General features: G+C 41.3%; 1 protein-coding gene across 1 annotated transcript in view; it reads right to left on the reverse strand.

The window, feature by feature from the left end:
- The window catches only part of DNA2 (DNA replication helicase/nuclease 2), a 34,605-nt gene that overhangs the window by 4,447 nt on the left and 4,794 nt on the right, over nt 1-25,364 (reverse strand). The window contains exons 4-18 of the mRNA XM_075258706.1: nt 22,179-22,324; nt 18,500-18,616; nt 17,382-17,595; nt 15,230-15,347; nt 12,178-12,343; nt 11,102-11,296; nt 10,018-10,248; nt 9,815-9,931; nt 8,927-9,036; nt 3,516-3,625; nt 2,109-2,333; nt 1,708-1,901; nt 653-742; nt 362-563; nt 74-163 (exon numbers count right to left, since the gene is read on the reverse strand). Of these exons, the coding sequence (XP_075114807.1) occupies nt 74-163; nt 362-563; nt 653-742; nt 1,708-1,901; nt 2,109-2,333; nt 3,516-3,625; nt 8,927-9,036; nt 9,815-9,931; nt 10,018-10,248; nt 11,102-11,296; nt 12,178-12,343; nt 15,230-15,347; nt 17,382-17,595; nt 18,500-18,616; nt 22,179-22,324 (2,325 nt within the window). The remainder of the gene's footprint in view (nt 1-73; nt 164-361; nt 564-652; nt 743-1,707; nt 1,902-2,108; nt 2,334-3,515; nt 3,626-8,926; nt 9,037-9,814; nt 9,932-10,017; nt 10,249-11,101; nt 11,297-12,177; nt 12,344-15,229; nt 15,348-17,381; nt 17,596-18,499; nt 18,617-22,178; nt 22,325-25,364) is intronic.

Raw genomic sequence — 25,364 nt, forward strand, 5'->3', positions numbered from 1 at the left:
GTGGCCGGTGAGTGTACAAACTATAAAGTAGGTGTGTATACAACACAAAGCTGCGCAAAAAAAACAAACCAACCTTTAGGAAGAGCGACGTTAGTAGGAACACCAGCTTTGCTTCAATCTTATTGCTGACACCACATTTTTCTTCTGTTTCCAAAGCAGGGATCTAGAAATGAGATTGAAATAACCATTCATGCCCAATGAACCATTTATAGTCACTTGTCCTTTCTATGCAGTATTTACATTGAAATAAGATGATCTTGATAATATATGCAGTTTAATGAGAATGATCATGTAAAGTCATATCCTGAAAGGAACATTATGTAGCAGTGATGTATTAAAACAGCTTTATAACTAAACCTACCTCCTCTGTATTTAGAAAGCAGACTGGGTTGCTCGGTTCTAAAACATTTTTGACCCATGCCTTTTCTGGAGACTCCCTAAATTCCATTTCTAGCTGAAGAGACTTGAGCTGAGGCAGCTGGACGATGGCTTTAGACACACGATCAGAAGCACATTCTAGTCTCCCTTCATATACTAGTGTATTGCTTAGAGCCATTATTTTACTATAGGAAAGCAAAAAAACACCTGTTAAGACAACAGAGATGTAACAATTTACGGATATGGAAAATGAAGAGATTCCCAGGTCCATTACCTATTCATACGATACTGCACAGTGAGCTGCACAACAGCATCCTGGTTCTTCTCCAGTCTCTTGAACAAACTCTCACTCATTCCCAGTTCCCTGCCAAAAACATATAATAAGAACAGCAAGATGTGGTTTTGTTTTTTTTGTTTAGAGAGTTTTTCTACGCTGACACATTTCAATCCAGATCAAGCATTAACTGATGATAAAACCAATTGATCAGACCTTTACATGATCTGATGAAAACCACATGGGAGGTATATAAAAAAAAAAAAAGAAAGATGAACGATGTCAGGGAAGACGACGGTCTAGCTGTGAAATTTCACTGATCCTTTTGTACTTGGGGAGAGGAATTGTCACCAGAGGTAAGCATGCTTGGCTAAAGCTACTAGCTAAAAACTCCAACACTCTCCAGGCATGCCGATCTTATTCTCCATCTATATGGAGAATAAGAACAGCATGCCTATGGAGAAAAGGTCCCTCAGACGGAATCTGTGGCCAAACTGATACACTTAATTTTGATTGTTCACCTAGATGTGACTCATATGATGTCTGTAATCAATATGTAACACCAATGCAAGATTCTTGAGTACTGTGGATTCTCTCTCTGGGGGCATTCACACTTGTGCCCAGTGTCCATCCTGTGCCATTCCACTGGGGTTCTGTCCTCAGCCCCGAGAAACTGGACAGGGGACGGCTTCCCGGTGGTCAGCTTTAAACACTTTCATTTGAATGGCTTTTTAAAGTTGACTGCCCGTGTCCGCCTATGGCCTCTCTGTGGGGAAACCTGTTTTTACAGTCGGACATGCAGGACTGTGTCCACTGTCCAGTTTCTTGGGGCTGAGGACATAAACCCGCTGGAATGCCACAGGGCGGACACCGGGCGCAATTGTTAACACCCCCTCATTTGTGGATGGTTGTAACAGACCTTCTCACTGGCACCTCCTTCACATGACAGTGTGCAATACAATTTTGACATAGCTTAAAAGTCAATGACAAAATATAATAGTCATATGACAAAGGTATGTTACCATCTAGTCATTCTGATAGGGTAAAGCAGTTACCTGGCTTCTGCACTTTGAACAAGTGGTGGGAGTTGTTGATGGTCTCCGACTAACACAAATCTGTGTGCAAAAAATAAGGGACCGAGGCAAATTGGCTGACTTATTTGTGATGCTTCATCAACAATGCAGAAGTCAAACTTCCTCTTGGTGAAGATTGGATGATTCACGCCCATACATGTGGTCGCTACTACAGGCTGGGAAGAAAGATGTAGAGTTAACCTACAAATTAGGAAATCTGAATATATGACGCCTTTGAATCTGCATTACGTAATGCACTACTCAGTCAACATGGTAATGTGACTTACCATACTATAAGTAGGAATATTTAGCTTGTAGTCAGATAAATATGAACAAATAAGTGTTCTGATAATAGTGAACATAACAAGAACACAGACACACACCTGACTGTTGTAGAGTTCTTCTAAAGCACTCAGTGACTTTATGTCCTTTGCTTTGCAGATTTCTTCCTCGCCAAATTTCTGAACCTCAGGGTGTATTTTCTGTGTCCTACCCAAACGTAAAAATCCAACTTTAAATTTTTTAAGCTTCAAGAGCATGTTGTCAACTGCAGAGTGAGTGTAACTGGTTAGCAGCACACTAAAGCCACATGCATGGAGAATCCGTACCTAAGACACAATACAAGAGATATTAATGCAGAGCTCTGATAATCCAATACATAGAGTTCATTATTATCAGCAAGAAAAAGTTAGAGCTGTACATATGGGTTCCAGTCTTGCAGACTGGCGTGTAAAAGGTGGTTACATTTATTAAATTAGTTTTGTTTTTTTAAATCAAAAAACAAAACATTAACAAGAACAATGCAGGAATCATCACAGTCTGACTCCCCTGACTGTACTCATCCATAGACTAATACTGGGGGGCATTCCTCACAGCTTAGCATCATCATTGGGCAGTAAGGAACACACCCTCTGAAAGTACAGGGCTATGGACAAGTACTGTCAATGGGGGTGTTCCTCACAGCCCAGCTAGACTGTCAGGAATGCCCTTCTGACTGTGGACACACATCGATAACGGTATCGATATCTCCAGCCCTGGGGCTCATAATGGGAAAGCCGACAGTGCGCTGAATTCAGTGTACTGTCAGCTTTCTAGCGATATATAAAACCGCATGTGCCTAAGGATATGAAAGGTCCTCTTTAATAATCTGAGCCCATCACTAAAGCGCAGAATTATCGGTCTTAGGCCCAGTTCACACGGGGCATGGAATGGCCTGCCGTGGCTTTTGACAGTTGCAGTTTCCACTCCGTAGTAGGCCCAAATGAATGAGCCTAGAAGGGAGGGTGCTGCCACGAGGCGGACACCGTGCCTGAATCAGCCACGGAATCCACCTGAAGAAAGGGCAGCTCGCTTCTTTTTTCGGTGAGCGGGAATATACCGCTCACGGTAAAAAGGAAGCTAGCGGTCTGCATAGACCTCTATTGTGAGGGTGCAGATTCTGATGTGGATTCAGTGCCAAAATCCGCCCCCTCTTGCCCCGTGTGAACGAGCCCTTACAGTTGTGTAAATGAAGCCTCAGGAACAGACTAGATTGATGTATAGTTTTGTGGGAAAAGATTCAGTATACCTTGTAATTTACTTACTACCTAAGCAGTCTGTTTCAGATGGCCATGCTGGATTCATGAAGCACAGGCTGTTTGATCCCCAAAGTTTAGCTGAACTCACTACATCATAGTGGTATGAATTGTTTTCACAGACCAAACAACCCATCTGAAACCAGACTCGATTGTTAAATGATGTAAGTTAATGATAAATCAGACAATAATTATCATTATTATTGATAAACTTACTAAAGTGCAGATGGTGGTGGTCTTCCCTGTTCCAGGCATGCCAACAATTAATGTATAATCCTGAGACAGAAGAACACGTTTCATGGCTTGCTTCTGAGGCTTATTGAGGCCTAGACAAAGATACCATATTAAACTGGGTTGCAACATCAAGAAAAAGGCTACACTACTACTTAAGGTTATCATTACAGGAGCATATCTAAAGTGTTTTTCTTTTATAATAACCCTACTGAGTTAATGGCGTTGTCTGGTTCTTTTTTATATTGCTACCACTGATGTCGAACTCCCAGCTGTTTGAAGGGGCTGGGAGCAGCCTCTATGGTTTACATTGCACAAAGCTTGTTTCATAGTGGCCATGTAATGTAATTACAGCCTCGTCCTATAGAAGTGAACAGGACATGGTTGTACCTATGTCACATGGCACTTATGAAACAAACCGCATCCCATGTAAACAGAGATAAGGTCATGGACCTCACATGAGGACTGCAACCATTTTAAAACAGCTAATCGAAGGGGGTCCCAGGAGTCAGAACTGGACAACAACTATAAGGACTTACAATACCAACAAGTGTTTGCAAGATTCTGACCCAATAGGGACTTAAAAGCACTTACTGTACTTCTAAGTTTATATATATATACCTTTACTCATCTACATGATCATCTACAAAATAAAAAGCAAGGACTGAATAAAAAAAACTTAAATGAGCATGAATTATGTTTGGAAAAAAGCATAGCTAGCATTTTTTTTTTTTTTTTAAACCAGTGATCAGAGTGTTTATAACCGGTTAAGGACCGGGCCCAAAAGGACCAGGCCTCTTTTTTCAAAACTGATGTATCACTTTATATGGCAATAACTTTGAGATACTTTAACTTACACAAGTAATTTTGAGATTGTTTTTTCGTAACATATTATACTTCAAGTTAGTGGTAGACAACTGACCAATATTTTTGTATTTATTTTATAAAAAAACTAGGAAATTTGATGGAAATTTGGAAAAAATTACAATTTTCAAAATGTGAAATTCTCTGCCTTTCAGGCAGTCATACCACCCAAATACATGAATAAATATCTGCCATATCTCTGCTTTATATTGGCATCATCTTTTGATTGTCTTTTACCGTATTTTTCGGACTATAAGACGCACTTTTTTTCCTCCAAATATGGGAGGAAAATGGGGGTGCGTCTTATAGTCCGAATGCAGCAGGTGAATCACTGTGTGCTGCGCTGCTGTGAGGACGATGAGGCAAGTTCACGAGTAGATAGATACTACTGTACATTGACTTGTCTATGTACAGAAATATCTATCTACTCCTGTACTTCGCTCAACTTACCTGTTGCTGCTGCCCTCTGCTGGTCCGGTCCTCTGTTCTTCATGTGGCTTCAGAGCGCCCTGCGCCCCGCCTCCCTAGACTAGTATTATAGAGAAGGCGGGGATTAGGAGAGTGTGGGCAGGTACTGGGAGGGGAGACGTGAGTGATGCACTCACGTCTCCCCGCCCACACTCTCTAGCCGCACCAAGCCCCACCTACTCTCTGCATCTCTACAATACTAGACTACGGAGGAGGGGGGACGCGCTCTGAAGACGTGAAGGATGGAGGACTGGGTGGGGTGGGGGGTCTTAAAGATGGCGGGCGCTCCTGCAGAGCGGTTGCCATAGCGACCGAGTCTCCGCTGTACAGGAGACTCGATAGCTATGGCAATTGCTTTGCAAGAGCGGCCGACCTGTTACTGTGCCACGCGGGAGCCTCCCCTGACCAGCCTCAATAATAATATTGAGCATCTCCCATAGACTACAATACAATTGATTGCAAGTTCAAATGATTACAATATTATATATATATATATATATATATATATACACACTCACCGGCCACTTTATTAGGTACACCATGCTAGTAACGGGTTGGACCCCCTTTTGCCTTCAGAACTGCCTCAATTCTTCGTGGCATAGATTCAACAAGGTGCTGGAAGCATTCCTCAGAGATTTTGGTCCATATTGACATGATGGCATCACACAGTTGCCGCAGATTTGTCGGCTGCACATCCATGATGCGAATCTCCCGTTCCACCACATCCCAAAGATGCTCTATTGGATTGAGATCTGGTGACTGTGGAGGCCATTGGAGTACAGTGAACTCATTGTCATGTTCAAGAAACCAGTCTGAGATGATTCCAGCTTTATGACATGGCATTGCATTATCCTGCTGAAAGTAGCCATCAGATGTTGGGTACATTGTGGTCATAAAGGGATGGACATGGTCAGCAACAATACTCAGGTAGGCTTTGGCGTTGCAACGATGCTCAATTGGTACCAAGGGGCCCAAAGAGTGCCAAGAAAATATTCCCCACACCATAACACCACCACCACCAGCCTGAACCGTTGATACAAGGCAGGATGGATCCATGCTTTCATGTTGTTGACGCCAAATTCTGACCCTACCATCCGAATGTCGCAGCAGAAATCGAGACTCATCAGACCAGGCAACGTTTTTCCAATCTTCAATTGTCCAATTTCGATGAGCTTGTGCAAATTGTAGCCTCAGTTTCCTGTTCTTAGCTGAAAGGAGTGGCACCCGGTGTGGTCTTCTGCTGCTGTAGCCCGCCTCCCTCAAAGTTCGACGTACTGTGCGTTCAGAGATGCTCTTCTGGCTACCTTGGTTGTAACGGGTGGCTATTTGAGTCACTGTTGCCTTTCTATCAACTCGAACCAGTCTGGCCATTCTCCTCTGACCTCTGGCATCAACAACGCATTTCCGCCCACAGAACTGCCGCTCACTGGATGTTTTTTCTTTTTCGGACCATTCTCTGTAAACCCTAGATATGGTTGTGCGTGAAAATCCCAGTAGATCAGCAGTTTCTGAAATACTCAGACCAGCCCTTCTGGCACCAACAACCATGCCACGTTCAAAGGCACTCAAATCACCTTTCTTCCCCATACTGATGCTCGGTTTGAACTGCAGGAGATTGTCTTGACCATGTCTACATGCCTAAATGCACTGAGTTGCCGCCATGTGATTGGCTGATTAGAAATTAAGTGTTAACGAGCAGTTGGACAGGTGTACCTAATAAAGTGGCCGGTGAGTGTGTGTGTATATATATATATATATATATATATATATATATATATATATATATATATATATATACACTCACCGGCCACTTTATTAGGTACACCATGCTTATAATGGGTTGGACCCCCTTTTGCCTTCAGAACTGCCTCAATTCTTCGTGGCATAGATTCAACAAGGTGCTGGAAGCATTCCTCAGAGATTTTGGTCCATATTGACATGATGGCATCACACAGTTGCCGCAGATTTGTCGGCTGCACATCCATGATGCGAATCTCCCGTTCCACCACATCCCAAAGATGCTCTATTGGATTGAGATCTGGTGACTGTGGAGGCCATTGAAGTACAGTGAACTCATTGTCATGTTCAAGAAACCAGTCTGAGATGATTCCAGCTTTATGACATGGCGCATTATCCTGCTGAAAGTAGCCATCAGATGTTGGGTACATTGTGGTCATAAAGGGATGGACATGGTCAGCAACAGTACTCAGGTAGGCTTTGGCGTTGCAACGATGCTCAATTGGTACCAAGGGGCCCAAAGAGTGCCAAGAAAATATTCCCCACACCATGACACCACCACCACCAGCCTGAACCGTTGATACAAGGCAGGATGGATCCATGCTTTCATGTTGTTGACGCCAAATTCTGACCCTACCATCCGAATGTCGCAGCAGAAATCGAGACTCATCAGACCAGGCAACGTTTTTCCAATCTTCAATTGTCCAATTTCGATGAGCTTGTGCAAATTGTAGCCTCAGTTTCCTGTTCTTAGCTGAAAGGAGTGGCACCCGGTGTGGTCTTCTGCTGCTGTAGCCCATCTGCCTCAAAGTTCGACGTACTGTGCGTTCAGAGACGCTCTTCTGGCTACCTTGGTTGTAATGGGTGGCTGTTTGAGTCACTGTTGCCTTTCTATCAGCTCGAACCAGTCTGGCCATTCTCCTCTGACCTCTGGCATCAACAATGCATTTCCGTCCACAGAACTGCCGCTCACTGGATGTTTTTTCTTTTTCGGACCATTCTCTGTAAACCCTAGAGATGGTTGTGCATGAAAATCCCAGTAGATCAGCAGTTTCTGAAATACTCAGACCAGCCCTTCTGGCACCAACAACCATGCCACGTTCAAAGGCACTCAAATCACCTTTCTTCCCCATACTGATGCTCGGTTTGAACTGCAGGAGATTGTCTTGACCATGTCTACATGCCTAAATGCACTGAGTTGCCGCCATGTGATTGGCTGATTAGAAATTAAGTGTTAACGAGCAGTTGGACAGGTGTACCTAATAAAGTGGCCGGTGAGTGTATATATATATATATATATATATATATATATATATATATATATATATATATATAGTTCAAATCACCCCCACATCCCTAGAATACATATAAAACAGAAACATTACTGTTGAAACACATGCACATTTGGTATCCCTGTGTCCAAAAACCCCCGGTTCTATTTACATTGGTGAATATTATATTATTATGTTATTAAATATTTTACAAATTTTTTTGCTTCAAAATTTTTTTCCCCTATTTTCCTCCTCTAAAACTTTAGTACGTCTTATGGTCCGGTGTGTCTTATAGTCCGAAAAATACGGTAATTTATTTTGGACGTTACAAGGCTTACAAGTGTAACAGTGATTTTCCAGATTTACAAGAAAATTCCCCAAACCAATTTTTTAGGGACCACTTCCCTTCTGAAAGGAATTATAAAGGCCTATATAATAGAAACCACCATAAACCACCCCATTTTCAAAACTACAGCATGCATGTGTCTCACATTGCATACCGTAGCAGAATGTCAGTCTGTGCAGACATACAGCCTGACGTCAGAAGGTCTTGGCAGGATCACTAAGTATGTGGGGGCTCCGGGCAGCCTGGGGTGACTGGCCAGACCCCAGGCTGCCTTTTACTGATATCGGCACCCCCCAATCTTGCCGAGGGGGATGCCAATCGTGACATATTGTCGGCAGATCCCTTTCGATCCACGGCACGATCGAAAGGGTTAAAACGTCTAGTCGGACTCTGTTCCGACTGGACGTTATTGAGGGGGGAGGAGAGTTAGGTGTTCCTGCCCCCACCCCCCTCCAAGGGGGTCTCTGAAGACCAGCTGTATTTTTACAATAGGCCGATCTTTAGAGACCAGGATCGCTGGCCGTAATTTTACGGCCAGCAGTCCTTCACCGGTTAAGGTGGTCACTTTTTATGGTGACAGTGTTTAAAAGTTACACCGGAGTCTTCCTTGCCGGTGTGTATTCAGCCATCTGATCCTGGTCTTTTCATCTTTTAGACGCAGCATACAATGGCAGGGTTAACAGAATTGTTGAAGAACTCATAGTACTTACCTATCAATATATTAGCCACAGTATCCTTTGCATCAGAAGGTAGAACCCAACTTAAATATTTGATGAAGCTTGGTTTCTTAAAATCAATAATTAAATCTCTAAGCTTCTCACTGAGGAAGAGAGCAGACAATGTAAAAGCTGGAGATACAGACACTAACATTAACACATTATATTATTACTACATAATAATAACTGCTTACAGAGTCAACAGTGTTTTGCATATGATAGGTTCCCTTTAAAGTGACCTTCCAAGTCCACACTAAACCGATATTCATGTTTTCAAAAAAAAAAAATTTATGGTCACTTCTTAATATAAGCCGTAAACATCTGATCGATGTGAGCCAACAGGCAACCCCCGCATAGATCATCTGTATGGTTCAGATTCGGAGTACCATACACTGCAGATCTGCTCTCATCAACTTCAATGAGAGCTCAGCTGCAGTACCTACACCCTGCCATTATATAAAGACCAGAGAAAATTGCTTCTGGTTCCATGCTGTGTATAGCGTGGGCATTGGAAGCAGCTCCAAAAAGCTGATCCGTGTGGTGGCTGTCTGTCAGAAATCTCCTACCGGCCAGATTTAAGAATAGGTCATACACAATAAATCCTGGCCAACCCCCTTTAAGTAATCTGTACTTTATAATCATTCTGCAATACAAATTCATTGTCTATGCATTTCATGGTGAGCCCTACATAGATGGCAACATTAGCTACAAGAAAGAGACTGGGAATCAAAAAGCAAAACAAAAAAAAAAAAAACAATGATAAAGATAGCTGGTGTCTCTATGTAAGTAAAATATGTGCTATTTGACAAATAAAATAAGAAGTGTTAGAAGAGATCATTGGTGTAAGTCATGATATAGTAATATAACTAAAAAGCAACAAACCTCACTGGAGAATTCTCCATCAGCTTGGACAGGTTTCCCAAGTGGGATTCCATGCCTCCTCCTCCTTCCTCATGATCCAGTCTAAATACAGTACCTTGAGGTATCTTGGCTAGACTTCTATATGAAAAAACACATTTGAGTTTTTAGCGTATATTATGGAGCATTGAAAATATGATAATTCATCCACAAACAGGTTAACAAACCTGTCCAAAAAGCAGATTATGTTATTTCTGGTCACTTCTTTGATGTAACCAGTTGACAGAGCAAGGAATTTTTTTTCCTCTCCACTAACTACAACTCTGTCTCCCGTCGTCAGGTTTGTAGCTGGAATATCACCACTTTGGCGCTGAAAGCAATGAAGGTGTTGTCCATCACAGACACTCTGCACGTTTCCTGTATGAATAAGATTTCCAACACACTGTCCGTCTGCTTCTCTGCAAAATGGCAAACACAGATTATGGTTTAAAAAGCACGATCCTGCCCCATAAAACAGAAAACTAAGCAATACATCCTTTACTGCATACACACCATTATGGCCATGGATACTTTGCAACAGGATTTGTATTAAAACTACAATGAGCAGTGAAAGGGTTACTAAACATGGCCCACCTTGTATTGGAATCGCTCCTAGTCACACGTTATACTTTTATAGTTACAAAAAGCTGCGTTTCATCAGAGTATGCAAAAGTTCCCAAGTGCAATGGGGGCCTGTGAGTGCTTGAATGGGCTCTTTTCCCAGCACTGCCTTTCAGCCAAAACTGCCCCCTGAATAATTCATTGGCAACCTCTGCCTTGATTTTAGCTGACTTACTGTGAATGTTCCCTAGCCAGCAAATAACTAACAGAGAAACTGTATAGCGAATGTGGCGGCCAGAGGACTCTCACAATGAGTCTGCCAGATATAAACAAGGCAGAGGCTATCTAATGCCTTGGAGGTTGTGCTGGGTGTAAGTTTTGGCTCGCAGGCACCCCTGGGAACAGAGGTCATTCAGGCTCTGACACCTTGTTGCAGTTGGGGCTCATTTGTATACTCTGAATAGTATCTGGTTTGGGCTTCAAACGACAGCAACGTGTGCCCTTAGCCAAAGGGCACATACAGTTATGTCAACTAAAGACATGAACACATAATAGATGTAGCTGTCTTTCCTTCATACTCTTCAATCCTTTTGGTTAAACTGCATATAGTGAAACCTAATTAATTTGATTAATTGTACTTCATTTACTTAGCTATAATGTTCTACAGGAAACAACAGCAATGATCTGACTGAATACCCCAACAACTAATACCTTTCTTCCGATGAAAGCATCCAGATATTTTTCCGCCCAGTCTTTGATTCTTTTGATAATGCCTCTAAAGAACACATGAGGTACCAAAGATAGAAGTACTGAAGATGAGAGGCTTTCAGATGTGCAGTCTCACTCTCAATAACTGGAAGCATGTCATTAGGAATGTAAAAACTACTGCCCTGCTGTTCTATAGACCTAGAATAAAATGCACAATAAAGAAATCACATTAGGCTAGGTTCACATCTGCATCCGCTTGGGGGACCCCCCGTACAGAAACCTAATCCGCTTTAAAAAGAGGCTACCTGCAGACCCCATAGACTAGACAAGCGCTTTTCTCTGCATTTTTCAAGTAGAGAGGGGAGCGGGATCCCCATATGGAGGGTCAGTGTTGGAGTGAATCTAGTCTAAGACTCCCACAGTTATATGTTAATTCAGAATCAGACCAAATCAATGTTTGTTTTTTTTTGTGTTTTTTTTTTTAAAGTATAATTGATTTGGTAAATATGGAGCACAATCCCTGAAGAACCCATTTCTGCAACCCAATAGTATGGTGCTGGTAAAAAGTAGTTCCTGCGCCACTACATCGTATTGCAGAGCAGGGAGAGTATAGGTTAAAGGGCTCTTCAAACACATGCAAGTATTATTAAAGTGATAAACACTCCTCGATAGCAATAGATGCACATTTGTCAATGGGAATAATGACTTTTATACATTAAAATGGCCACGGGTATGTCCTGGTTGTTAAAAAGCCATGCTGCAATGTAACTGGTGTGGGTTGTGGCAAGTTTGAGATCTATGCAGTGGAGTAGTGGCCCTTCGTTCATGTCTGACGAGCAGCAAACTTAGGGCATGACTGTTGCACTGTATTACAATACAACGTGCACACCTTTCCCAAGTATCACCCATGTTTTTGCAACCCCATTCTTTCCATGAGAGGACCTGTCCTGAGATTTGCGCCCAGACTAAATGGGTCAGAAATGAATCAATGTGCTATCCATATTTTTCTGTGTGCAATAGGCCCAAGTCTGTCATTCTAGTCTTACCAGCTCAATAAAAATAAAAAGCCCATTAAATACCTGCTGTAGAGCGCACAATTCCGAAGCTGTGAACAAAATTTGCACGCTTGTTTGTCAGCAATAAGTGATGGCAGAGAGGCCAGTCTAATGTCCTTGGCTCCACTGTCAGATTTATGTATCACATTTGTTAAATAAAAGGACAACTCGTTTCTTATTTTCAATAATTCTGAAAAAAAGAAGACTCCATTGTATTAAGTATTTCAGTAACATGACGCTATGAAGCGGTCAGACTTAAAGTGCTTCCTACAGACAATCATAAAATATTTTCACCCTCTCTAAACTTTTACAATTACAATGGTGAAAAAGAGAATTCCTAAAATAAGAAGGTGCCCTGTAAATATATAAACTATAAGAAAACCTCCAGCCTTAGCATTTTAGGTTATAAAGCAATAAAGGAGTACTCTGCCATTTTCTTTAGCTTCACCTTCTTGGAGACTGCACACTGTATTCATTTTATTCTTTCAAACCAGACATACTGAAACTAAGCAAAAACTAAGTTTACCTAAGCAATGAATTACAAACAATTTCTAAACTAATAAGTTTCCTCTACAAACAAAAAAAGGGAGTATTACGAGGACTAGTGTATTTAGCTCCAGTATTCGCAACCCTTGCACCGACAGAAGGTGCCCCTGGTTTATAAGGAGGCCTTATTAATCAGGCACGCCCTCTACTGGGCTGTGCACCTGCACACTGGTATCAGAGATAATTGATACCAGTTAGGGCTCGTTCACATTTGCGACCGTACTCCCTTCTGCAGGTTTCCGTTTCCTGCACAAAACTGGGCAGGAGACAGAAACCTGCCAGCATCTTTCCAAACCCATTCGTTTTATGCGCTCCGCGGCGAAACCGTTTTTTTTTTTTTTTTTTTAAGTCGGACATGCAGTACTCTGTGTCTGGTTTAAAAAAACTGTTTCGCGGCGGAGAGCTCAAAACACTCACAGCCGGACTCGGCATGACAGGTTTCCATCATCTGCATGCAGAAGAAGGAAACCTGATAACGGAGACCGGACACTGGTGTGAACCCAGCGTAAATGGGTGTATATGATAGTAAATCTAGCAATCCTGGATAGGGGTATAGTTTGTGACATATCCCTTAGCTAATTGAAGTGTAAGAAAGGATGGCATGGATGCAAAATAATTGAAATAATCCATATCAGTTTTAAGCCTTTCCCACTCAGTGCCATACATTTACAATACAACCAGCAAGCTGCTCCTATAAACATCCAAGCATGTAACAAGATGGGACGTTGCTGGCTTAAATGATAACTTGCCTAGTTTAAACTATCCACTATAGGTCCCCTCTCAGATGGAACCATCCTGGCCACCATGGATGTAAAATCCTTGTACTCCAACATCCTACACCAGGACGGTGTATATGCGTGCCAGTTTTTCATGGAAAAGCGAGGTATGAATGCTGAAGCTGTGGTGAAATTGACAAAATTCATCCTCACCCACAATTACTTTTCTTTTGGTGACTGTATCTATCTACCGGCACCACAATGGGGAGCAAAATGGCACCCCAGTACGCTAATCTCATCATGGCCAAGCTTGAGAGTGACTTCCTATCCACCTGCACCATCAGGCCTCTGGCCTACTACCGTTTCATTGACGATATCCTAATCATTTGGACTGGGTCTGAACAACAGCTGAAAACGTTCCATGAACAATTCAACCAGTTCCATCCCACCATCAACCTGACGCTCAATCACTCCTTCTCTGAAATAAACTTCCTGGACGCAGTCATCAAGATACAGGACAACAAAATTGAGACATCACTGAATCGGAAACCAATTGACCGCCCTACCTACCTAACATGGGATAGCTTTCATCCTAAACACATAAAGAACTCCATTGTATACAGCCAGGCCATCAGATACCATTGCATATGCTCAAACCCTGCAGATAGAGACAAACACCTTGGAGGCCTCAAAAACAAATTCTTGAGGCAGGGTTATCATCCAAGAACAGTTGATAACCAAATCACCACGGCCACCAGAATACCAAGATCAGATTTATTAAAATACAATACCAAACAGGAAAACAATAGGGTGCCCCTGGTTGTCACATATAACCCACACCTGGAGACGCTGAGAGGAATCACACGCAAATTACATCCACTACTGCAAAAAGACCACCGTCTAAAATCCATATTTCCAGACCCCCCCTCTCCTGTGCTATAGGCAGCCACCAAACCTAAGGAATATGGTGATTAGCAGCTCACTGTCACCTCCAACTAACACAAGAACATTTCCATGCGGACAGAAAAGGTGCAAAAACTGCCCTCATATACTGATCACTGACAGGATAGAAATACCAAACTCTAACAGGGAATATAAAATCCCAGGTACGTTCACCTGTAACACACCTGATGTAGTGTATTTGATCATGTGCACCAAATGTTTCACTGAAAATCTGTATGTCGGAGAGAACGGCCAGAAACTCAGAATGAGAATCAATTCACATCACCATACAATTAAACAACAGAGAATGGATCTTCCCGTGCCAAAACATTTCTGCCAGGAAGGACATATCACCACCAATGACATGAAAATTTTGATTTTAAGAGGGAATTTTAAATCAAGAAAACAGCGACTGATTTATAAGTACAAGTGCATGACTCTATTCAAGACTCTGGATAGTGGAATGAACCTTTCACACGGGTTCATGTCTTTCTATACAAATCACTGAACTAAGACAGCCATAAAGATAAAGAACCTGGGAACTGGGAATTGATTATTTGTTTTTATATGTATATAGTAATAAGCCTCTTCCCCCCTCCTGAAATCCTATCTCTGTGTCCAGTTATACATAAATATGCAGCCTGCAGAAAGTGTTTTTAGATATATCTGAAGAAGAAGCCAGAGGAAGCTTCGAAACGTCATATTCTGTCATCATTATGAGTTAGCCATTAAGAAAGGTATCACCTACTGAAGACTTGCAAGTTTTGTTGTTTTTTTTTTTTATATTACCTAGTTTAAGCTTCGAAACATATAAACACAAGATCTAAAAGAGCAAGTGAGAATGTATACTAAATAAACCTAGTAAAATGAACCTCTTTTGTCCAGACGGTTTGCAGGCACAGTGTACATATTTCCAGTTTTCAGATATAAAAGAAGGCCTGACTCAGGATCTTCTCTTCTTTCCTGACTTAGTAAAGTATACAAAATAACCTGGAAAGCAAAACCAAAACATAAATGCCAGACCCAACACTCCACACGAAAAGAAAGATCAAAGATTTTATAAGTAAATAGATGAATGTAAATTATATAACATATTATAAATTAAAGTGGTATTCCCATTTCAAGGAGCCTATCTGTACTGGTAGCTCATGTAAATTAAAGACTTTTCCTAAATATATTGCTTTTGCAATGCTGCTTTGTTTGCCTGCTATGTGAAAGTATTCCTCCCATTGTTTACAGAGTTTCTATAACCACGAACCTGTGAGATAACACAAATGATGTTACTCACTGCTCTGCTGGTGGCTGATAAAGCCCTGCCTGTTATCTGTCAATGTAAAACACACAGATAACACTCAGTTGTCCCTTCTCTACAAGCATGTGCATATTATCTAATCTGCATTAATATCAGATTTCTAGAAATCATAAGTATTGTGATACTTCATAGTGTCCTGTTCAGCAAGCTAGGAGGGGAAGTGAGAAGAGAAGACAGCAGGCAAAGCTGCTGAGAAAAGGAGATGGCAAAACCCCTTTAAAAGGGTATTCCCACGTCGCATAGTCACCAGTCTTCGTTGCTGCAAGATCTTCTAGAGAATACATTCCTGAATGATGGGGGTCTGACCACCGAGACAATCATGATCCTTAGGGGGCTTGTTCCATAGTCAGGCTGAATGTGGGTGTGTCAGGCGCCCCTATTGAAGTGAATGGGAGTGGTGTTCACCACAGACACACGGACATTCAGCAGTCAGGTTAGAGTGTGCAGCAGGGGGAAAGAATCCTGCGTTTTTAGGATCAGATACTCACAGATAAAATCCTTTTAAGTGGGAATATTGTTTCTGCGCGTTTTCTCCCGCAGACGGGTTCAAACTTCTACGCCGACTGCACATAAGCGCAGCCATTTTTTTTGTGGCTGCTTACCCCAGCTTACTGTGTAAATGGCCACAAGAAAGTGGCCGCTTACACCAGGCGGGCATGCGCAACTGGCTCTGCCTGAGGCCTGACGACAGAACCGACTGCGCATGCATAGAAGTTTGAACCCAGCTCTGGAAGAAGACGCGCAGAGAGGCTGTTCCTGAAGATGGAGGCGGCGCTGGAGATTTCTCTAGCAGCATTGGGGACACTCCCAGTGCTGTTTGAGCGCTGGGGACCGCCCCCAGCGCTGCGAGAAAACTCACTTGCATACAGACGAACACTGGGATTTCTACTGAATGGCAGCGCAGAGAAGACATCTAAAGGTAGGAGAAGAATAGTCTTTCTTAAGGCTATTCCTATGTGTGATCGAGAAAAAAATGTGATTTTAATGATAGAATCCCTTTAAAGGATTGAAAAAATACTTTTTGTGGCATAACCCCTTTAAAGGGGCGCTATCAGCAAAATCATGCTGATAGAGCCCCACATATGCGTGCATAGCCTTTAAAAAGGCTATTCAGGCACTGTAAAAGTTAAATTAAACTACCCTCCAGTTTTAAAATAATAACTTAAAAAAGAATGTTCTCTACTTACGGAACGTGCACCCTGGGCAGGCATTCAGGGTGCGCCGTCTTCTTCTTCCCCGCCTCTTCTTCCTCTGACGTCTTCGGGTCCCGTCCTCCTCCGGCGCTTGCTCGCGGACACTGATAAAAAAAAATAGTTCGGGCGCATGCGCAGTAGAAGCCGCGTGCTACTGCGCATGCGCACGGGCTATTTGTTTTTATCAGTGTCCGCGAGCAAGCGCCGGTGGAGGACGGGACCCGAAGACGTCAGAGGAAGAAGAGGCGGGGAAGAAGAAGACGGCGCACCCTGAATGCCCGCCCAGGGTGCACGTTCCGTAAGTAGAGAACATTCTTTTTTAAGTTATTATTTTAAAACTGGGGGGTAGTTTAATTTAACTTTTATAGTGCCTGAATAGCCTTTTTAAAGACTATGCACGCATATGTGGGGCTATATCAGCATGATTTTGCTGATAGAGCCCCTTTAACTAAATTTGAGGTAAGTTGAGGGTGGACATATTTGTAATTGCACACTTTCTCCTATTCATTTACAGCTCACCTGGCTCCTGTGCTCTATGGAGTTTGATTCTTTACCAGTTTTTAGTTCTAGCGGCATTGTTTTAACAACCTTTGATTTCTGGTGTATTTTCACTTTGGCCGTTACATCAATTTTTCCTTTGAGGCCAAATCTAGGAGACCAAACATTTTCCTCAATGTCCAGAAACTCAGACACTTGAACGGCTTTTGTATCTGCAATGTATCTAGCAGATAATCTAGTAAAGTAAAACAAAACAATATATTAATATACATTATAGATACATACTGTGTAAATACACACACAACTCATTCACATTTCCACCGGCCTGCAGTCTCTCATAAAATCAATAATATGCAGCCCGCAAGCACTGTGGATCACAGCAGGCTTGCACTGCCTCACCAGTGTACCTGTGAATACCCAGATAGGCTTCATGCCTTTAGGGAGCCTTACTGAACCCCCACTGTTTTTTTTTTTTTCCTTCACAAATAAGGTTTTATTAATTTTTCAATAGGAACATACAGTAAATAAATGCCGTCATTTTATGACCAGTAGTGGTCCAACTTTTAATATCCACACCAGTCTTAAGAAAGAACAGATCTGTGAGACAGATCTCCTGACCACAGCGAGACTTGTGTGCAGCAATACAAGTTCAACAAGGGAGGTGGACTCAATAGGCCAATAGGCTATTTTTCTACAGCCTGAATCCAACTCCTTCATAAATGGTTGACTACCATGGTCAGACAGAAGCAGTAAAGCGCCTCTAATTCATTAAACAGTGACTGAATTCCTATTAAATTAAATATGTAACAAATTATACTACTAATTATTCAACACCAATAAATTTATAAAATAATTATTTTTAATCAGATTATTTTTAAAAGCCAGTATTTGCAAGTTCTTTTCCCAACTCAGACGCCAAAGCCCTGGGGCAACAATGCTGATTCAGCAATTTGGGTTCTTCACAACTCAGCTTTTCAGGGTCAGTAGGGGCCCCCAAAGACCTGACCTACCAATAGAACACTTAAATCCCTTATGATAAAAGAAGTTTCTGTGGCTTTTGATAAGTTTTTGCAGAAACCGAAAGTCATTCCATTAAACAGTCATACAACTGCTTGTAAGAGGATTTCATTTGGGCTTACAGTGTTTTCTGTGTTTGGGCCTCTGATGCCATATAGTTACTTGTCCATTTTTGAAATGATGGAAGATATTCCACAATTTCTTGTAACACATCAGCTTGATTCAAGTTCAGCTGGTACCTGAAATTAAATTTAAAAAAAAAATACTGTAAAAAATAAAATATATCAAAAACAGCACATCAGTTTGCAAATAAAATCAACCAGAACAAATTTGCTGCAAAGTTTAAGGAGAATGTTAGTTTCTGTACCGTGTTAGCCAGTGGGTAAGAAATATAAAAACAAAAAACTTGAGAGTCTTCAGTAGTTGATACCTTTTTTAATGGCTAATTAATAATGATGACAGATTACAACGTTTCGAAGCTCTCAGCTTCTTCAGGTATATCTAAAAACAACTTCTGAAGGATGCATATTTATGTACAGAGGGACACTCAGGAATAGAATTCTAGGAGGGAGGGTAGAAGAAGGTTATTGGTTATTGTTACACACAAACAATTCATCAGTTTGCAACGTTCTTATCAGTTCACAGAGTGTCTTTTATGGCTCTTTCAGTGCAGTGATTTCTGTAGGATGCCATGAACCCATGTGAGAGATTCATCCCTTTCTGGAGAGTGTTAAACAAGGTCATAAAACTTGTACTCATAAATCCGTCTCTCTTTCCTGGATTTAAAATTCCCTCTTAAAACCAAAATTTTCATGTCATTGGTGATATTATGATTAGAGATGAGAGAGTACTGTTCGGATCAGCCGATCCGAACAGCACGCTCGCATAGAAATGGACGTAGCCGGCACGCGGAGGGTTAAGCGGCCGACTGCCGTCAAAGCGGAAGTACCAGGTGCATCTATTCATTTCTATGGAGCATGCTGTTCGGATCGGCTGATCCGAGCAGTACTCGCTCATCTATAATTATGATCTTCAATGCTGAAATGTTTTGACATGGGAAGGTCCATTCTCTGTTCTCTAATTGTGTGACGGCGTGAGTTAATCCGCATTCTAAGCTTCTGACCAGTCTCTCTGACATACAAAGTTGAAAGCAGAAATAGAATTGTCACCATACCAGAACCTGGGCGTCAATACTTTGATACTTAGTGTACGATCACGACTATCATTACAACAATACTTTGTAAGAAAAAAACAAAACAAAAGACATTGCTATGCTTAACCCCTTCCCACTGCCGCAATTTTTTGATTTTCATTTTTTACTCCGTCTTCCAAAAGCCATAACCTTTTTAATTTTTCTGATCATAGACCCATAAGTCGGCTTAATTTTTGTGGGACAAATTGTACATCGTAATGTACATTTAATATTGCATACGATGTACTGGGGAACTGGAATAAATTCGGAATGGAAGGGAATTACAGAAAAACTGCGTTTGCGTCCCTTTCTTACAGGTTTCATTTTATGGTATTAAAAGCAGCCAAAACAACGTGACCAGAATTCTGTTGGTCAGCACACATATATAAGTTTTATTTATACCATTTTGGGGAATGTCTGATGTATTGATTGCTTTTTTTTTATGAGTCGCAAAATGGCGGTTTTGGAACTTTTAATTTTATTCTCCCTCTATGGCATTTGTAGACCATCATTTACAGATGCAAGGGTAGCCTAATATGTATATTACATTGTTTATTTTTATATCTGTAATAGGGAAATGGGGGTGATTTGAACTTTTAAATAAATTTATTTTATTTTTAGATCCCCTAGGAGTCTTGAACCCCAGGCCTTCTGATCACAAATTCAATACACTGCAATACTAAGAGACCCAACGTGCGGCAGGGACTTCCACTACAGGACAACAATGGACCAGTAGGACCGGACTGTGTTAAAAGACACTGGAGCACCAGGGAAAGGAGAGTATGATTTTTTTTTTCTTCACCTCCCCCAGCCTATTTAAAAAATAAACTTGTTGGCCAAGCTATCACAGTGATGACCTATCCTTAGAACAAGTCATCAATATGAAAATCAGCGGAAGTCTGAAATCTGGCACCCTCATTGATCTTTTGATTTCTGCGGACAGAAGTACCGTATTTTTCGGACTATAAGACGCACTTTTTTTCCCCAAAATTTTGGGGGAAAAGAAGGGTGCGTCTTATAGGCCGAATGTGGCGCCTGGCACCCGCTGTACTAGAGAGGCGGAAGCCGGAAAGTGATAGACGCCATTACAGGTGCCGGGGCCTGAGACATCGCTGCGCTCCTCTGCCCTACATGAAGCCAGCAGCGGGAGCTGGCTTCATGCAGGGCAGGGCAGCGATGTCTCAGGCCCCGGCGTCTATCCCTCACCGGCATCCGCCTCTCTAGTACAGCGGATGCCGGGTCAGTATCAGCGGCCCCTTCTCCCCCGTACCTGTAAAGATGCAGGCCGGCTCCTGCGCGGCGATATCGCAGGAGCCGACCTGTTCGGGTGTGAGCCGGGAGCCTAATGAGGCTCCCCGGCCTGTCACTGCTGTATTAGTATTGCGGCTGGTCTCTATGACCAGCCGTAATACTAATAGACAGAATGTCCCATAGACGGCAATACAGTTGTATTGCCGTCTATGGGACTTGCAATCAAGCGACCGCAGGTTCAAGCCCCGGGGGGGGGGGGGAATAAAATAGTAAAAAAAAAAAAAAAAAAAAAAAAAGCTTTAAAAATATATAATAAAAATATGAAATAAATAAAAGTTCTAAATCACCTCCTGTCCCTAGAATATATATATATATATAAAAGTAGAAGATCATATGTCATAAACCACCGGGTTTTTTTTTCAATAAAAGGTGATCTAAGCAATAGATATTCCCCAAAATGGTATAACTAAAAAGTACGTCTGGCCCCGCAAAAAAAACCACTCTATGCATCCCCGTACAGCTGCAGGGTCACCTGTCAATGTGGCCTTGCAGCTGTTGCAAAACTACAACTCCCATATATTAAATATTTTACCAGTTTTTGCTTCAAAATTTTTTTTCCCTATTTTCCTCCTCTAAAACCTAGGTGCGTCTTATAGTCCGAAAAATACGGTAGTTGGCTCTGCTCATGGTGTAGTGGCTGAACTGCAACAGCGTGGCATATATACTACATGGTTCTAATACAACGTATACATTACACAAAATCGAAATGTCATATTGATGTGATATGACAGACTTAAATCCCATTACTGCTCATCTGTAGGTTAATTGGTATACATACCTCTAGTTTCTTTCTCTCCCGCATATGGTTATGCTCAGCTGGTTTATATAGATAACACCCCCTCATCCCAATCTATCTTCTTAACCTCAGCTTGCACTATGATGGGGTGCCCCGAAATTTTTGGTTGTCATCAAACAAGATAAGTCAGCGAGATCAATGCATAAAATACAGCAGGGCACCCCATTTCATTATGGGGAAAAACAACTCAGCTGTAACATCTGTGAAATGAGAATACTTAGCTGCAATTATGTACTGAACACTTCTTATCCTATTATATTCTGGTGTTATCGTGGACATCCTTCGACCATCAAAAAAAATCAACCAACTACAACAGTGTACAGAGTCTGGTTCCATACACCGCAGAAGTCAGCTGTTGCCAGGTGTCGGACCCCACAAATTTCCCACTGATGAGCTTTCCTAAAGGTCTTACATATATCACATAGGTCATATACAGTATATAATATAGTCTTGGAGAACCCACTTAATATTGGGTCAGTCATCAATTAGTTTAGCTACCTACATTTCTTTCAGATACTTTGGTCCATATACAGTCTGTAGAGAAAGCTCTTGCAAAACATCTTCGCTAAACCCACATGTTGTTGCTTTTTGGAAAATATCGTGTAACATTGTCCCGATCAACATTTGCCTCGATCCTTTATCACAAACCTAAAAGCAAGCAGCGTAGTAACATTATGTTTACACACTCTTCTGAATATAATATTTCTTCTTTCCTATAATATGTTACATCTTCTTCTCCTAACAATGTCACAATCTACTTACACAGAACAACCTGCACTTACAGCATTTATTAGGCTAACCTAACAAAGTAAAAAATAGTAGCCATTAAAGGAGTTCTCTCATGTCACCGTTTCAGCAGTTTGCCTGTTGTCTCTTCTTCTCACTTCCTGTATTCTCCCCCTTGCTGAACAGACACTATGAGGCATCACAATACTTATGCAGATTAGATAATATGCACATGCTTGTAGAGAATAGACTCTATGTGTTATCTACAGTCCTATGAAAAAGTTTGGGCACCCCTATTAATCGTAATCATTTTTAGTTCTAAATATTTTGGTGTTGGCAATAGCCATTTCAGTTTGATATATCTAATAACTGATGGACACAGTAATATTTCAGGATTGAAATGAGGTTTATTGTACTAACAGAAAATGTGCAATATGCATTAAACCAAAATGTGACTGGTGCAAAAGTATGGGCACCTCAACAGAAAAGTGACATTAATATTTAGTAGATCCTCCTTTTGCAAAGATAACAGCCTCTAGTCGTTTCCTGCAGCTTTTAATCAGTTCCTGGATGAAGGTATTTTGGACCATTCCTCTTTACAAAACAATTCAAGTTCAGTTAAGTTTGATGGTCGCCGAGCATGGACAGCCTGCTTCAAATCATCCTACAGATGTTCAATGTTATTCAGGTCTGGGGACTGAGATGGCCATTCCAGAACATTGTAATTGTTCCTCTGCATGAATGCCTGAGTCGATTTGGAGAAGTGTTTTGGATCATTGTCTTGCTGAAATATCCATCCCCGGCGTAACTTCAACTTCATCACTGATTCTTGAACATTATTCTCAATAATCTGCTGATACTGAGTGGAATCCATGCGACTCTCAACTTTAACAAGATTCCCGGTGCCAGCATTAGCCACACAGTCCCAAAGCATGATGGAACCTCCACCAAATCTTACAGTGGGTAGCAAGTGTTTTTCTTGGAATGCTGGTTTTTTTGGATGCCATGCATAACGCCTTTCCTTTTTGTATGACCAAACAACTCAATCTTTGTTTCATCAGTCCACAGGACCTTCTTCCAAAATGAAGCTGGCTTGTCCAAATGTGCTTTTGCATACCTTAGGCGTGCTTGCAGAAACTGCTTCTTTCTCATCACTCTCTCATACAGCTTCTCCTTGTGCAAAGTGTGCTGTATTGTTGACCGATGTACAGTGACACCATCTGCAGCAAGATGATGCTGCAGCTCTTTGGAGGTGGTCTGTGGATTGTCCTTGACTCTTCTCACCAGTCTTCTTCTCTGTCTTTGTGATATTTTTCTTGGCCTGCCACTTCTGGGCTTAACAAGAACTGTCCCTGGGGTCTTCCATTTCCTTACTATGTTCTTCACAGTGGAAACTGACAGGTTAAATCTATATGAGAACTTTTTGTATCCTTCCTCTGAACAACTATGTTGAACAATCTTTGTTTTCAGATCATTTGAGAGCGGTCTGTACATGCTCGGCGACCATCAAACTTAACTGAACTTGAATTGTTTTGTAAAGAGGAGTGGTCCAAAATATCTTCATCCAGGATCCAGGAACTGATGAAAAGCTACAGGAAGTGACTAGAGGCTGTTATCTTTACAAAAGGAGGATCTACTAAATATTAATGTCTCTTTTCTGTTGAGGTGCCCATACTTTTGCACCAGTCAAATTTTGGTTTAATGCATATTGCACATTTTCTGTTAGTACAATAAACCTCATTTCAATCCTGAAATATTACTGTGTCTATCAGTTATTAGATATATCAAACTGAAATGGCTGTTGCAAACACCAAAATATTTAGAACTAAAAATGATTAAGATTAATAGGGGTGCCCAAACTTTTTCATAGGACTGTATGTGTTTACATACAGCGATAACAGACTCTTATCAGCAAACTGCTATTAGCGGAACTGATTGTCCTGCTAGAGAGCACACAAAAGAAAATTCGGACTGCACATCCCAATGTAAACAAGTGCTTAACTACCTTGGTAATATATAAGTATAGAAAATGTAGGAGCACCTTGCACACAGCAGAAGCACATTACTACTATTAGTACTATAAAACTAATATATTCTATACATACAAATTAGAGGTTCTTTGTTATACACATCACAAGGTAGGCTTCTTACTGTTTGATCAAATGAAGAACATATAATTTGTATGTATAGATTATATTAGCTTATAGTAATGTATAGAATCTCCCATAAAATTGGGGGGAGGGGGGAGCTTTAAAAAAAATAATTAAAAAATAAAGTAAATAAAAGTTCTAAATCACTCCTTTCCCTAGAATACATATAAAAGTAGAAAATGACTGTGAAACCCATACACATTAGGTATCCCTGTGTCTGAAAGTGCCCACTCTACTGAATATAGGGTATCTGCAGTGCTCCTGTTCCGCCAGGAAGGGGTTAATAGGAGCACTGCAAATACCCTATATTCAGCCAGGCTGAATTCCAAGTGGGGGATAAAAAACCTCAGTCCTCAAGCTCAGGGAAGGGGCAGACAGACAACCAAAACACCCCCTCTCCCCAGCACCCAGCAACTACTACACCCAAAAACTCCGACCATTTTAATTTTTGAAATTTTCCAGTAGCTGCTGCATTTTTCCCCCTTGGCTTATACTATTATTATTATTATGTCAATAAGTTTTCCCAGTTTTTTTGTGGTCGGCTTATACTCGAGTATATACGGTATATAATTTACATTCATTTATTTACTTATGAAATCTTTACTCTTTCTTTTCGTATGGAGTGCTGGGGTTGACATTGATGTTTTGGTTTGGGACAACCCATAAATAATGGTGCCCACACAAAATATTGACTTAATCTGTCCATTTTCACTTAGGGGTGTACTCACTTTTCTTGCCAGGGCATCTGACATTCATGGCTGTTGAGTGATTTTGATGCCAAACCAAATTTAGTTAAACAAGCTGTGCACTGG

This window comes from Leptodactylus fuscus, chromosome 10 (assembly GCF_031893055.1).
Source record: "Leptodactylus fuscus isolate aLepFus1 chromosome 10, aLepFus1.hap2, whole genome shotgun sequence".
NCBI lineage: Eukaryota > Metazoa > Chordata > Amphibia > Anura > Leptodactylidae > Leptodactylus > Leptodactylus fuscus.